At 39.7% G+C, this 11,667-nt stretch overlaps 1 protein-coding gene across 8 annotated transcripts in view; it reads right to left on the reverse strand.

The window, feature by feature from the left end:
- Positions 1-11,114, reverse strand: part of LOC137125451 (A-kinase anchor protein 12-like) — a 31,236-nt gene extending 20,122 nt beyond the window's left edge. For 6 of the 8 annotated variants that reach the window (XM_067500923.1, XM_067500917.1, XM_067500922.1 and 3 more), the window contains exons 1-10: positions 10,172-11,114; positions 9,287-9,475; positions 8,660-8,826; positions 8,262-8,290; positions 7,938-7,970; positions 7,276-7,328; positions 2,784-5,524; positions 2,525-2,686; positions 923-981; positions 646-666 (exon numbers count right to left, since the gene is read on the reverse strand). In XM_067500923.1, coding sequence (XP_067357024.1) covers positions 646-666; positions 923-981; positions 2,525-2,686; positions 2,784-5,524; positions 7,276-7,328; positions 7,938-7,970; positions 8,262-8,290; positions 8,660-8,826; positions 9,287-9,475; positions 10,172-10,250 — 3,533 coding nt within the window. In that variant the 5' untranslated portion in view covers positions 10,251-11,114. The remainder of the gene's footprint in view (positions 1-645; positions 667-922; positions 982-2,524; positions 2,687-2,783; positions 5,525-7,275; positions 7,329-7,937; positions 7,971-8,261; positions 8,291-8,659; positions 8,827-9,286; positions 9,476-10,171) is intronic. The other 2 variants (XM_067500919.1, XM_067500924.1) reach the window with 2 other exon arrangements.
- Positions 11,115-11,667: the final 553 nt, after the last annotated feature.

Consider the following 11,667-nt stretch of genomic DNA (forward strand, 5'->3'; position numbering starts at 1 on the left):
ATATCAGTCCACAAATGGACAGAGGTCAGTGTCCTGGGAAAAAACATAAACAAAAATATATTTCTAGAGCAACATGAAGAGTTAAAATATGAAACCCATTTTTGACCATTTGTCCCAATTCAAGGCAGCTAAATAATCTGGAGCAATTTGTATCTGCAGTACCTATGGATGCAAAGTGTGTCAAATGTAGGACATGTCTTTTATTTCCTGAATTTCTAAGTGAGTTTATAGGTTTCTTGTGATTAACATCACATACAATTATATCCATCAAGAAATGTAAATCATGAGCCACACTGCAACAATCAGGTGCTAAGGGTCTAAAGTAGTGGTCAGTTTAATTATATCAAGCTTTGAGAAGAGGTAGTAGAACCAAGACACTTTTAACAGGTACACTGCCTTATTAAGAAAATAAAGTGTCCAAGCACATTATAAGAGACAACATTTTCATTAGACTTCCATTAACTAAAGTGAAAAAAAATAAAATAAAATAAATCACCATAATGTTTTGCATCTCGAGCTCATAGAAATGGGAATAGATGTTCCCAGAAGCTGCAGAGCAACAAACTAAGAATTAACAAGACTAGTTTCCTGTTATTTTTTTAATGAAACTACATCTAAAAACAAGATGAAGATTGTGAAACTCACCGCTCCAAGTCCTTCTGTGGCCTGAAAACAGTAATAAAACCTTATTATTATGAGTATTATGTACTGGTGTGCGAATTAAAATGTGTATTTGAACATTTAACAGTATGTTGGCAACAGGACATCAAAAAACTGTCTCTCAGCTCAAAGTATTTGTAGATTCCATCACTTTTTGAGTTTTTAAAGTAGAAGCATTTCTAAGGATAAATATTTGAATCAGTGTGCATCACACATGCACACACACAATAGCAGGGGATGATCCTTTCAAATGAAACTGTACCTGAATTCAACAACCTGGACATTCTTGAAGCCTGGTAACCTCTCAAATGCATCTTCGATCTGGAAGAACAAGAGAAGAAAGGTTTTAATGAATGCAGCATTTTTAACTATACTCAATAAACGTTATAATCTACAAAATGATTCAACAAAGTTTAGTCCAGTTTTAACAGATCAGCTGTTATGACACAATAAAACCACTTTCATTTTCTTAAATCTACCAATAAATCATCATGCTTTCATTCTGAGCAACATGCAGACGAACCAAGACTCAGCAGTCTGCCCCACAATGAGCCTACACAGCCAATGATCTCCTTAGCTTCTCCTGCATTTCTACTTTTACAGTGTTTGAGATTAGCATCAAACCGCTTCCACGGATTCAGTGATGTATGATAGAGTTTAAATCAAAAGCGAAAGAAAGAGAAACTACAGAAACACAAACATCTGTGTGATTCTTTGTCTGAAAACCATGAAGCACCAAATTCCTTGACAGTTGATTTAATATGTGTTAAGATATTTATAAAAGTCATTTATAAAAGATTGTAAAATGTACAGTGCATACAGTTGTACAAACTTCTGATTAAAGCAAATTATATAAGAACATTAAGACATCACAATAACAACTAGTTTGGATTTGCCTCCAATATAGTTGTGTTTATGAAATCTAAAGCAGAAGTCTTGTTTAGAATAAAAACCGGCATATTCAGGTCTCAGTGACCCATGGTTGCACCCCACTGCCTTTACTCTGTTTCTTTGCTGCAGTCAAACTCCTGCTGTTGCTATTAGGCCTGTTATCCACTCAATATTCTCTCGTTAATGACCTGACCCTGATATTTAAACCATAAACTGGCTTCCCGCGTCACTAAACTTGAAAACCTCCCAGAGGTGCAGGAATCCACCAGCACGCTCTGCTTTCCTGGCAGGGCTTGTTTTTCCACCAACTCCAAGTGAGTCACTGCTCATATACTCGATGTCCTCTGAGGGTTTCCAGCTCTGTTTCGGCCTCTGCGGCTCGTATGGCCGATCGCTGGCAGCACAGAGAAAACTGAGCTCAAAAGCGTGAAAATCCTTAATGCGTGAAAAACAGGAGGGGCCTTTAAAGCAGAGCCAAACTCCTGAGTCTGCAAGTCTGTAGTAAAACCACAAAGCAAGTCAAATTGGTAAAGAGTGTGCATTCTGGAGAAATGACAGGAAGAGGTGAGGGCAGGAACCACATAGATCACAAAAACTGGCTGGTAAACCAACCACAACCCAATACACTCATCTTTTTCTCTAAAATGAGATGACGACAACAGTGTGGGTCATACTGAAAAAGTACAGTACGCTAAGTTCCACAATAACAACAAACAGTGTGTGGAGTGTCATGTTGTCCATTATTTATGATAATCGGTTTAACATGAGGTTTAGAGCCATTAAATACAAATTAAGAAGTTGTAAAGTTTCTCTGCGTAGCACAACTAGAGAAACAAAGTTGTGGTAATGCTGAGGCTTTACAAAGGGTTGCATTAATATCCAAAGACTCCAACATCAGACTTTCTGGAACATTGACAGTTTGGGCTAAATACCATCACATTCATAAAGCACAGACCGTGTACAATGTCCTTACCCTGCGTGTGAAGTGTCTGGCCAGCTGCTGGTAGTGGAAGCTGCTGGGGTCTCTTAGAGCATCGTTGTAGGTTTCCCCTCGAAGCTTGATGCTCAGCTCCACCACCTGGTCCTTCAGAGGCTTTGGGGGCCGCAACAAGTTGTCAGCTATCTCGTTACCAATCTAAATGTTAAGGGTCATGTAATCGTGCACAGTTATAACATTGGTACACATGTACTTCTACTATCAGCAAAGTGTCAATCAATCTATGTTTTCTTACAGAGTTCTCCTCCTCGTCTTCCAGCCCAAAGCCATTGTTCTCAAGTAAGTTGACATGTAAGTCATGAGGCATCTCCGTTAGATCAGGGAAGTTCCCATTGTTGTACTCAACAACATCCTTTACTTTCAAAGAGGTACTGGGAGTGGCATCTTCAGTGGCAGTACCCTGGACACTCTCTGAAGTGACTTCTGAGGGGACATCTTGTGAGGACTCAGGTGATGTAGCAGGCGTCCCCTCTATTATTTCCCCTGCATCTTCTTGGGAAATATGCTCAACTTCCAATAGGGAAACCTCTGATGGAAGAATCTGGGGGCTGTCTTCATGTGGGGCACCCTCTGTCTCTGGTACAACCTCTGGAGGAGTAAACTGGTTGCTGTCTTCACTTGTGGCAAATTGTACAGGGGACTCTGGGGTGACCTCTTCAGGACTTTCTACCTCTGAAATCCTCCCTGGAGGAGCATGAGTCACAACTTGTTGAGGTGATTCACTTGTAGCCTCTGGGGCAGTAGCTCCTTCAGTGTCTGGAATGTGTTCATGTCCTGGGACTTCACTGAAAGGCTTAACCACCTGGGTTGTACTCTCCTTTGTTTTATCCAAAGGCACTTGAAGCCCAGAGTCTTCTGGAACTTTCACCATTATTTCTGGTTTAGGTGTTTCCCTTATTTCACTCTCAGGCAACAAGCCCTCTGTTTCTTCCGGAACAACAACAACAACCTGAGTGATCTCTTCATCAGAATCTGAAGGAGTTTCATCAATTGTCTCCAAGACAACATCTACTTTAACTTCTGGTTGGATTTCTTCTGCCCCTGGTTCTCCCAAACCCACTTCTGTTTCTTTTATCTCCTCAGAGGCCTCAGCAGTTTTTGGTCCTTGTGTGGGTTCTTTTTGTTCCACAAGTTTTCCTTCTTGTGCTGGTTCTGATGTAGGTTTGATAACATCTTCTACAAGTTCTGGTTCTTCTGTGGCCTCTTTTCCAATGTCTTTTACAAGTTCCACATCTTTTGCCGGTTCTCCTATGGGTTTGGTCTCCTCCGTTGTGTCTTTGGCAACCACTAAAGTTTCCACTTCTTTAAGATCAGCTATTTCTACAGGTTCTTGTTTTTGTAATGTTTCTACTGGTTCTGTCACTGTGGTTTCCATTACTTCTTTTTCTTCCTCGATACCTTCTACAGGAACATGAGGGGATCCTTCAATTGGTTCTCCTGGAGGCACAATTGTTACCCTCTCTCTTTCTTCTATCTTTACCAGTTCAACGTACTTTACTGGGACCTCTGCTGGAGATTCTAATGTCTCCTCTGTGGCAGCTGTTGCTTCCGCTGCCTCTAATATTACATGATGTATGAGATTTTCAGTTTGAACTTCTACAACCTCTTTGGCTGTGACATTGACAACAGTTTTAATGACCTCACTTGTCTCTTTTGTTATCAGCTGAGGAGACTCCGTGCCAAAAGGAGTTTCAACAATCTCTTCTTCAAAAACCTCCGTGGCTTTATGTTTGTCTTCTACTTTGACCTCTTCTGGCGAGCCAGAAGAGGTTTCTTTTACAATCTCCTCTTTGATAGTTTTCTTAGTGGTGTTTTCCTCTGTTGCCTCTATTCCTATTGCTGTAGTAGTTGGTAGTACCTGCTCAGTTACATGAGTGGTGTCTTCTTCCTTATCATCATGAGAGATCACTATAAGAGGCTCAGAAGTAACCTCGGAAATTACAGATGGCTTCTCTTCAGGTTGTTCAGGTTCACTAACATCTACTTTTGTCATATCTGTTGTTGTTGGAATAGAGATCTTGGATGGAACTTTTAAGTCCAATAAAGATTCTTGATCAAGAGTCACATTTATTTTATCTACTTCTGAAACTTCTGCGGCACCCTCTGGAAGGCGTTCTATTGGTGGATTTTGTAGGTCACGCTCAGGATCTTTAACTGCATCAGGTTCTTCTGGTAGCATTTCACTCAATATTTCTGGTAAATCCTGAGTGGGTTCCATGTCAGTCAAGGAATTCTCTGGAACCTCTTTAACTTCTGGGTCCACAATGACATGTACAATTGTTTCTGGCATTTCCTCCTTCACAACTTCTGTTTCAGCCTTGAGACCAGGTTCTGGAGATATTTCCTGGCTTAATTCTTTCACTGTGACCGTTTCTGTAGTTGGCGTTATAGTGGGCTTTGTAAGAACAACAACAGTAGCTTCAGCGAGGACCTCTTGAGCCACAGCCTCTGAAGGTGGCTCTTCACCTTTTGGGGTAACTTCTTCAATCACCCCTGAATGAGTTAGGTCAACATCTTCAGGAGTGCTACCGTTTTGCTTGTCATCTTCCTCTACAGTATCATTCTCTGTTATATCTGGGACAGTTTTGTCTTCCTCCAGTTTCCCACCAAAAGGCTTGTAAGTACCAGCAGCAGCAACCTCTGTGGAAACCTCCGAAGTGTCCCTAGGGATGTCATCAACAGCTACTTCTTCAGACATTGTAGGAATCTCAGTGTCTATAATGACCAGTGATGGACTTTCTGAAGCAATGACCCCTTTAGTCTCCTGGTGATCTTCAGTGCTTCCTGGCACAATAGCAACAGCAGACTGAGAGGTTAACCCCACAGGAATATTGATCAGAGTTGTTGCAGGAGCCTCGGGAATGGATCCTTCAGCTGCAGAGAGCGGAGGTGTCCAAGCAGTGGCCTCATAGCCACCCAAAAGGTCATCTTGATTGGTTGCAATTGTCTCTGATCTGATGATGATAACATCTTCCACTGTAAAATGAAGAAAACAGAAAGAATGAAAAAATGAGGATAATGGAAAGTAATGGACCTGCCTTAAGCTTTAATCACTGAAGTTGCCCATGGGAGAAGCCATGGAAAATAAATGAAATTAATGCTTTTTGACTTTTTTTCTCATTGACAAAACACAAATAAAAATTTTTTGCTGCACTTTTGCCGACATTTCTTTTCAGAATTCGAACTCCTATACTAATGAACAGATCCCTAAGATCCCAGGCCCTAGAGCAAGCTGTAATTTCCATGGCTCGTTCTAGGGACATAATCTTAATCCCAAACGGTCTGAGCACCAGAAAGACTGAGCACGTGCAGATCTATCATGTCTGGCAAATGTAATGTAAAGTGGAAATTCTTTCTAAAATCTACACCTGGAAATCAGGGAGTTTACATTTGGAACATCAGCTCAGGCTTTTCAGATTATTTAGAAAGAAAAGTCCATAGCTCACTGTTTGTTAAAGGGTGTAACATACTGTATATGTATATGAGATATGTCTTTATCTCCACTGTGAACTGTACAGCTGTGTAATGTTAGCTAACAGGACTTCTTACTCAATACTACACTGGCAATGAGCCAGAGGGATCCCTATAGAGAAAGACAACCATCTCCGTGGCTGGTTAAAATGACATATGACTGAAACCTGCAGCCCCCGAACAACATATTTTGTGTGTTTTGGAAAATAATAAATACTCTAAAGCCATCAGACTCATGGGACTGTGAATGTCTGTGCCAAAAATATCAACGAACATGTTTTTTAGTTCTGCTTTTAATTTTGTTGTAGGGTGAAGCAGGAGGACTTCCAAAAAAGCTGATTGAAAGAGCCAGGACCTTGTTTTCAGGTTCATACTAACACAACTACAATACCTCTACAAACCCAACTCCCCCACCCCGTGATCTCACTAACCCTGACAGTTGTAGATCTCTGTTGGTCCTCTGCTCAGCCTCCTTCCATTGACCAGACTACTGCCCGTAAATAGGCTTAGTGATCTATTCTGAGAGCAGAGCTTATGATGGCAATCAGCCTCCTACACCCATTCCTCCCTCACAACAATGCAGATTGGGGTCTAAGGTGACAGACTGGAGCTGTTGACAGAATTGTACTGGTCTCTGTATGCATTTCTCTGGGTCGTCATCCATTGCAAGGTCACGAAAGACTTTCAGCGCATCATCAGGGAGTCGCCAATAACACGCTAGTAACCACCTGTTCTCCCAAGTCCCTTGAAGAAACAGCTTCACTGAAGCCTACGAACGTAATATTTACACTTTTTGTAATAAAAAATATTTTGACTGCACAGTGCAAACTAATAAAACTCTTAAGATATCAAAATGACGTGTTTTGCAAAATCCTGTGTGTGAATTTCACAATAAGAGCACGGCCAACAAGAGATTTGCGTTAAAATACTCTGTGCTAAAAAAAAAACATGCTTCCTGACGGCCTTCAAATATAAAGACATAATAGTAAATGTTTCCTTTGTTTATATTCTTTTATTTATTCTTTTGCTTTTGAAAATATCAAATTCCAAACAAAAACATCAAATATTTCAGTATTTCAGCTTCTCAGTTCTGAGGATCTTAATTCTCCTTGCTTTCTTCTTATGCAGCTCTTTATAACCATAACGTTTAGGTTTTCAGGGTTAAGACTATTAGTTGGATTTGTAGAAACTATGATGGACTTTTTATACTGTATCCTGGATTATTCAGTTTATTGAGAAAAGACTTGTGTGTTTACCTGGTAGAGAATCCGTCACTGATTGTCCAGTCTGAACGTGTGTTTTTTCAGAGCTGCAGGTGACAGAAGAAGAAACAGGTGACCACTTAGAAACCAGTATAAACCAATAAACAACCTAACAAAGCTAGCAGTTGTTGGTTATGATTGATGGCAGAATTATCTTCTGCTAAAGCTAAAGAATAAGAGTCCAAGAGAACAAACAAGTCCCAATCAGTTCACAACGCACACAAAACATCTGTGAAACCTTAAAATAGTTGGCCTTCTCATCGAAGTTCATTAAAACATAGATGGACTGAGGCATTTTTACAGTGAGATTTAACAGAAACCACATGAGTGTAAAACGTGCAACAAGTCAAAGAAAGAAACAACAAACAGCATCTGACACACAAACACAAAAACAAGACATTTCCTGGCTGAGCATTAGGCCGTTTCTCGGATGGACTCATTAAAACTCTTCAATTTAGTGTGATTCAGCTTGATATACACATAGGCCTCTATATACGGCATATCTACCATATCGTCTTATCATTTAAAAGTGTGTTTAAAGGCACTGGTCAGCATATGTGAAAACCTAAAGATTTCTCTTCTCTGTTCTGCTGGGTTTCTTAATGAACTGACTCTAGCCCGGCTCTGTGGGTGGTGTTTGGTGTCTGCAGGCCTACCTGCATGGAGGTGTGCCTGAGGTGACGGGCACGCTGCGGGGGAGGGGGTGATGAAACACAGCACAAGTGTCAATACACAACCACAGAGGCCTTCACTCGAAATTATTATGTTAGGCATTTCTATTAAAAATTAATTCAAGAAATGTTGAAGAGACTGTATCATAAAACAGTTCTCAAAAGTCAAAGAAAAATACATTTAAAAGAAGCTGGTGTTTTGAAATTATCGCTTATCATTAAATGATTTATTTTTATTTTTTCTGTGTGTTTTTCATCTCCATATTAGAAAACGCGACTCTAAAAGTTTTGACATTATCGTACACTGACCTGTTCATTGCAGCAGCCAGAGAAACTCTCTGAAAAAAGAAACACATTCATAAGGTTCATAACTTAGACGACCAAAAATACAACCATAGCTTGCTCTACCTATTAATACCTGTTAATATGGTGAGAGAATACTAGTGAAGAGTAAGGCTCAGCATGTGTTTGCATTTTCTGATATCACAACTGTATATTAATACATGTGGCACCATAATTTTGTTGACATTCTCCTATTTTGCTTAATGACTACATGTTAGTGTATCAGACCACCACCACCATCCAATGTGGGAAGGCCCTGATTTTGCATTAATAATTAAGAATTGATCAAGTAAATTGATTAATTGAAACTGTCTGATCCATAATGAAATAACATTAAAATAATTACAGATCAGTGGTACACTCACACTCTTGATGAGGCTGATGTGCTCCTCTGATTGGCTGAAGAAGCTGCCAATATCCTTGATACTGATGGAGCCGTCCATGCAGCGGGTGACCCAGTCATGGTACTCGTCCCGCTCTGGGAGCCGGTCCCAGAAGATCTTGAAAGCCTCCCACACTGTCTCTTGACACACTAAAACGACCACAGAGATGTTAAGAAGAAAACATTAGTTTAAAGTGAAGGTCTCTGTACCTTCGAGTTAAAAGAAGCGTCCTGTGAAAAAACAACTCAATTATCACTGTATATGGTGGATATTTGGTTAGTTAGACCATATAGTCAGAAGACGAAGTGTTGGCAACAAGCTCAAGCCCTGAAGTGATAAAAATCCTAAAGCTTGAACTCGAGGCCAAACAACTCATTAGGAAGGTGATGTTTATGCAGGGCGTGTGGCTCTGCATGACCCCTAAACTCTGTGGGATCGGCAACCTTTAATAACAGCCGACGTGGATTTTAAGCTTGTAAGTCAGTTTGGATAAGACCCTCAGCGAAATGCTCTAAGTGGTAACTTGTGAAACAACCTGAAGGGTAACGTGAATCCAGAAATGTGTGAATTAAGTCAGATGATGGGGAGATAATCTAAAAACTGACAAACCTCTAAGGTGAAAGTAGCTGAGATGGTTGTCAATGGCCTGGTCCACCGTCTCCTGGGTGCAAACTTTGACTCCACTTGGAAACAAGATATTCCTCTTTCTACGAGTTAGCGCAGAATGTTGTCTGTATGAAAGCTGATCAGAGTCCATCACTGGCTCCTCTAAATCCACCTTCCAGTCATGAGACGCATCTTCAAGACATAAAAAAAAAAAAAAAACACAACTCAGCAAAAGCAAAAGTAAATTAGGGAAAAACTGGTCAAATGTACAAGATTGAGGTACAGTGTATTTATTTTACCACTATAGATGGTTTGCAGGCTTTTTAACATAAATATTAGTTTAACTAGAGCTGTAACGTCTCAAATTCTCATCATAACGTCCGTAAATTAATAATTTAGTCAAGATCAAACAATATCAAAAAAATGTCTTCATTTATCCTGAGGTGATGTTTTTGTATCTGTTCAAAACTCAGAGATACTCATAGTTGTGGTATCATGTATGGCCAACAAAAGTAAAAAACGAAGCTGGGACCATCAAAAATAAGAACATTCTAACTGGAGAAACTGCAGAATTTGAGCATTTGATTTATAAAACTACTTCACTGGGTTTTCCGCTGGATAATTAGTAATTCGTTCACCAATTAACTAATCCCTGCCGCACTGTCTTCCACTGAAGAATCATTTAGCCTTTAAAACTTTCACACAGCTTGACTTAAGAAAACTGTTCCCCTCCTTCTTAAGATACTGTACTTTTACCTGCATGTTGGACTTTCACTTGTGGGGGCCTAATAAATCAGTGAAGTGCAGCTTTTACTTCATTACATGATGTGAATTAACTTTTCCACAACTTTGTGTGTTTTAACAAGAACATAAAAACTTCCTACAAACCTGTTTCCATGAAGAAGCAACCTGAAAGCAGCACAGCCCCGAGCGCCCACAGCACCAACCTCCTGCACTTTCCAGCCATTTCTTGGGGAAGAAAAAAAAAAAACTCCTCCAAAGCTCCAGCCCTGGACCTGTTGCCTTCTATTTCCACCACCTCAGCTCATCATCTCTCAAAGTCACCCATGCATGAGTTGGAATTGCATTGGTCAGAAAGTTGTTAAAAAAGGACACCGAGGGATATTCTCCAGAGTGGGACACGGTCCTGACGTGGTCTGGCTGAGCTGCTCGTTGCTCCCTCTCAGGTGAGCAGATGGGACTTTGCTGCCGGTGGAGATTTTTTCTCTTTGCTTTAATCCCATTTGTTAAGCTGCTGGAGTGGATGACTGTCAGACTTGGTGCAGCAGAGCAACGGGTCAGCTTTGCTTAAGGGAAATCAAACTAACAGGCTGAAAAAGAGAGTTTCATTTTACATACTGGGACAATTTCAAAGAAACGAATTAAACTCTAAATTAGTGACACTGCAGGTATGATGGATACGTTCTTACCTGTGGGCTGATACAGTTCCAAAATGGTTAATTTCCCAGGATTCAACAGTGTGAGCGACACTTTCAGAATACTCAAGTTGAAAAACCGGTGACAATTCCAAGAATCTATGTGCATTATTTCTCATTTCTAGTCTTTAAAAGCTTAAAATGAAGGAGAATATTAGTGTAATTTGAACCAAACACACACAAGACATGTTCGAGGTTGGAATTTCAACCAGTGAGCGCAGTTATTGCCACTGCTAATGCAAATGGGATCAAACTGGAATCTAACCGGAATCTAACCGGAATTCGGCTGGAACAAGTCTGAGCCGACAAAGCAGGGAATCAGCCAGGTGGTCCTTACCATCAGACTGATCACAGTGGATTACCTGAGCACACCACAAGGTCACGTTAAGTATTTAAAGGTCAAAGGTGACAGTGAAGCATCTCGGATTTATACTTTTTGATTTCAACACTTTCTGGTGTTTGCTTTCACTGTGTTTTATTTATATTATATTATATCATTTATAAGGATAAAGGAAATTCATAGGACAGCAATGATATAAAAACATAATAAACTTTAATAAACATAATAAATTTTCTCATCATTTTTCTCACTTAGTTTGAGAAAACAAAAAACTATAATGCAATATCTATGCACAATATAATATTAGCATTTAATAAATAATGATTTGTATAATGGTTTCATTCTAGCAACTAATGCTGTAATCACTCCAACATCTGTGAAAATTATATCATTTTTATACAATTCCCTGCACACTGTCGTTGATAACCACAAATCTTAAGTATTACATTTTAACCATGTAACAGTTAATTAATAAAACCTGAAAAATAAGAATACGATTCTATATACTATTACTTGTATATTATAACCATTTTATGATGTATGTTAGTGCACAAATAACAACTTGAAAGATAAAAAATTCCATAAGGAACATCAGTAAAATCTGACAT

Source organism: Channa argus, chromosome 4 (assembly GCF_033026475.1).
Source record: "Channa argus isolate prfri chromosome 4, Channa argus male v1.0, whole genome shotgun sequence".
NCBI lineage: Eukaryota > Metazoa > Chordata > Actinopteri > Anabantiformes > Channidae > Channa > Channa argus.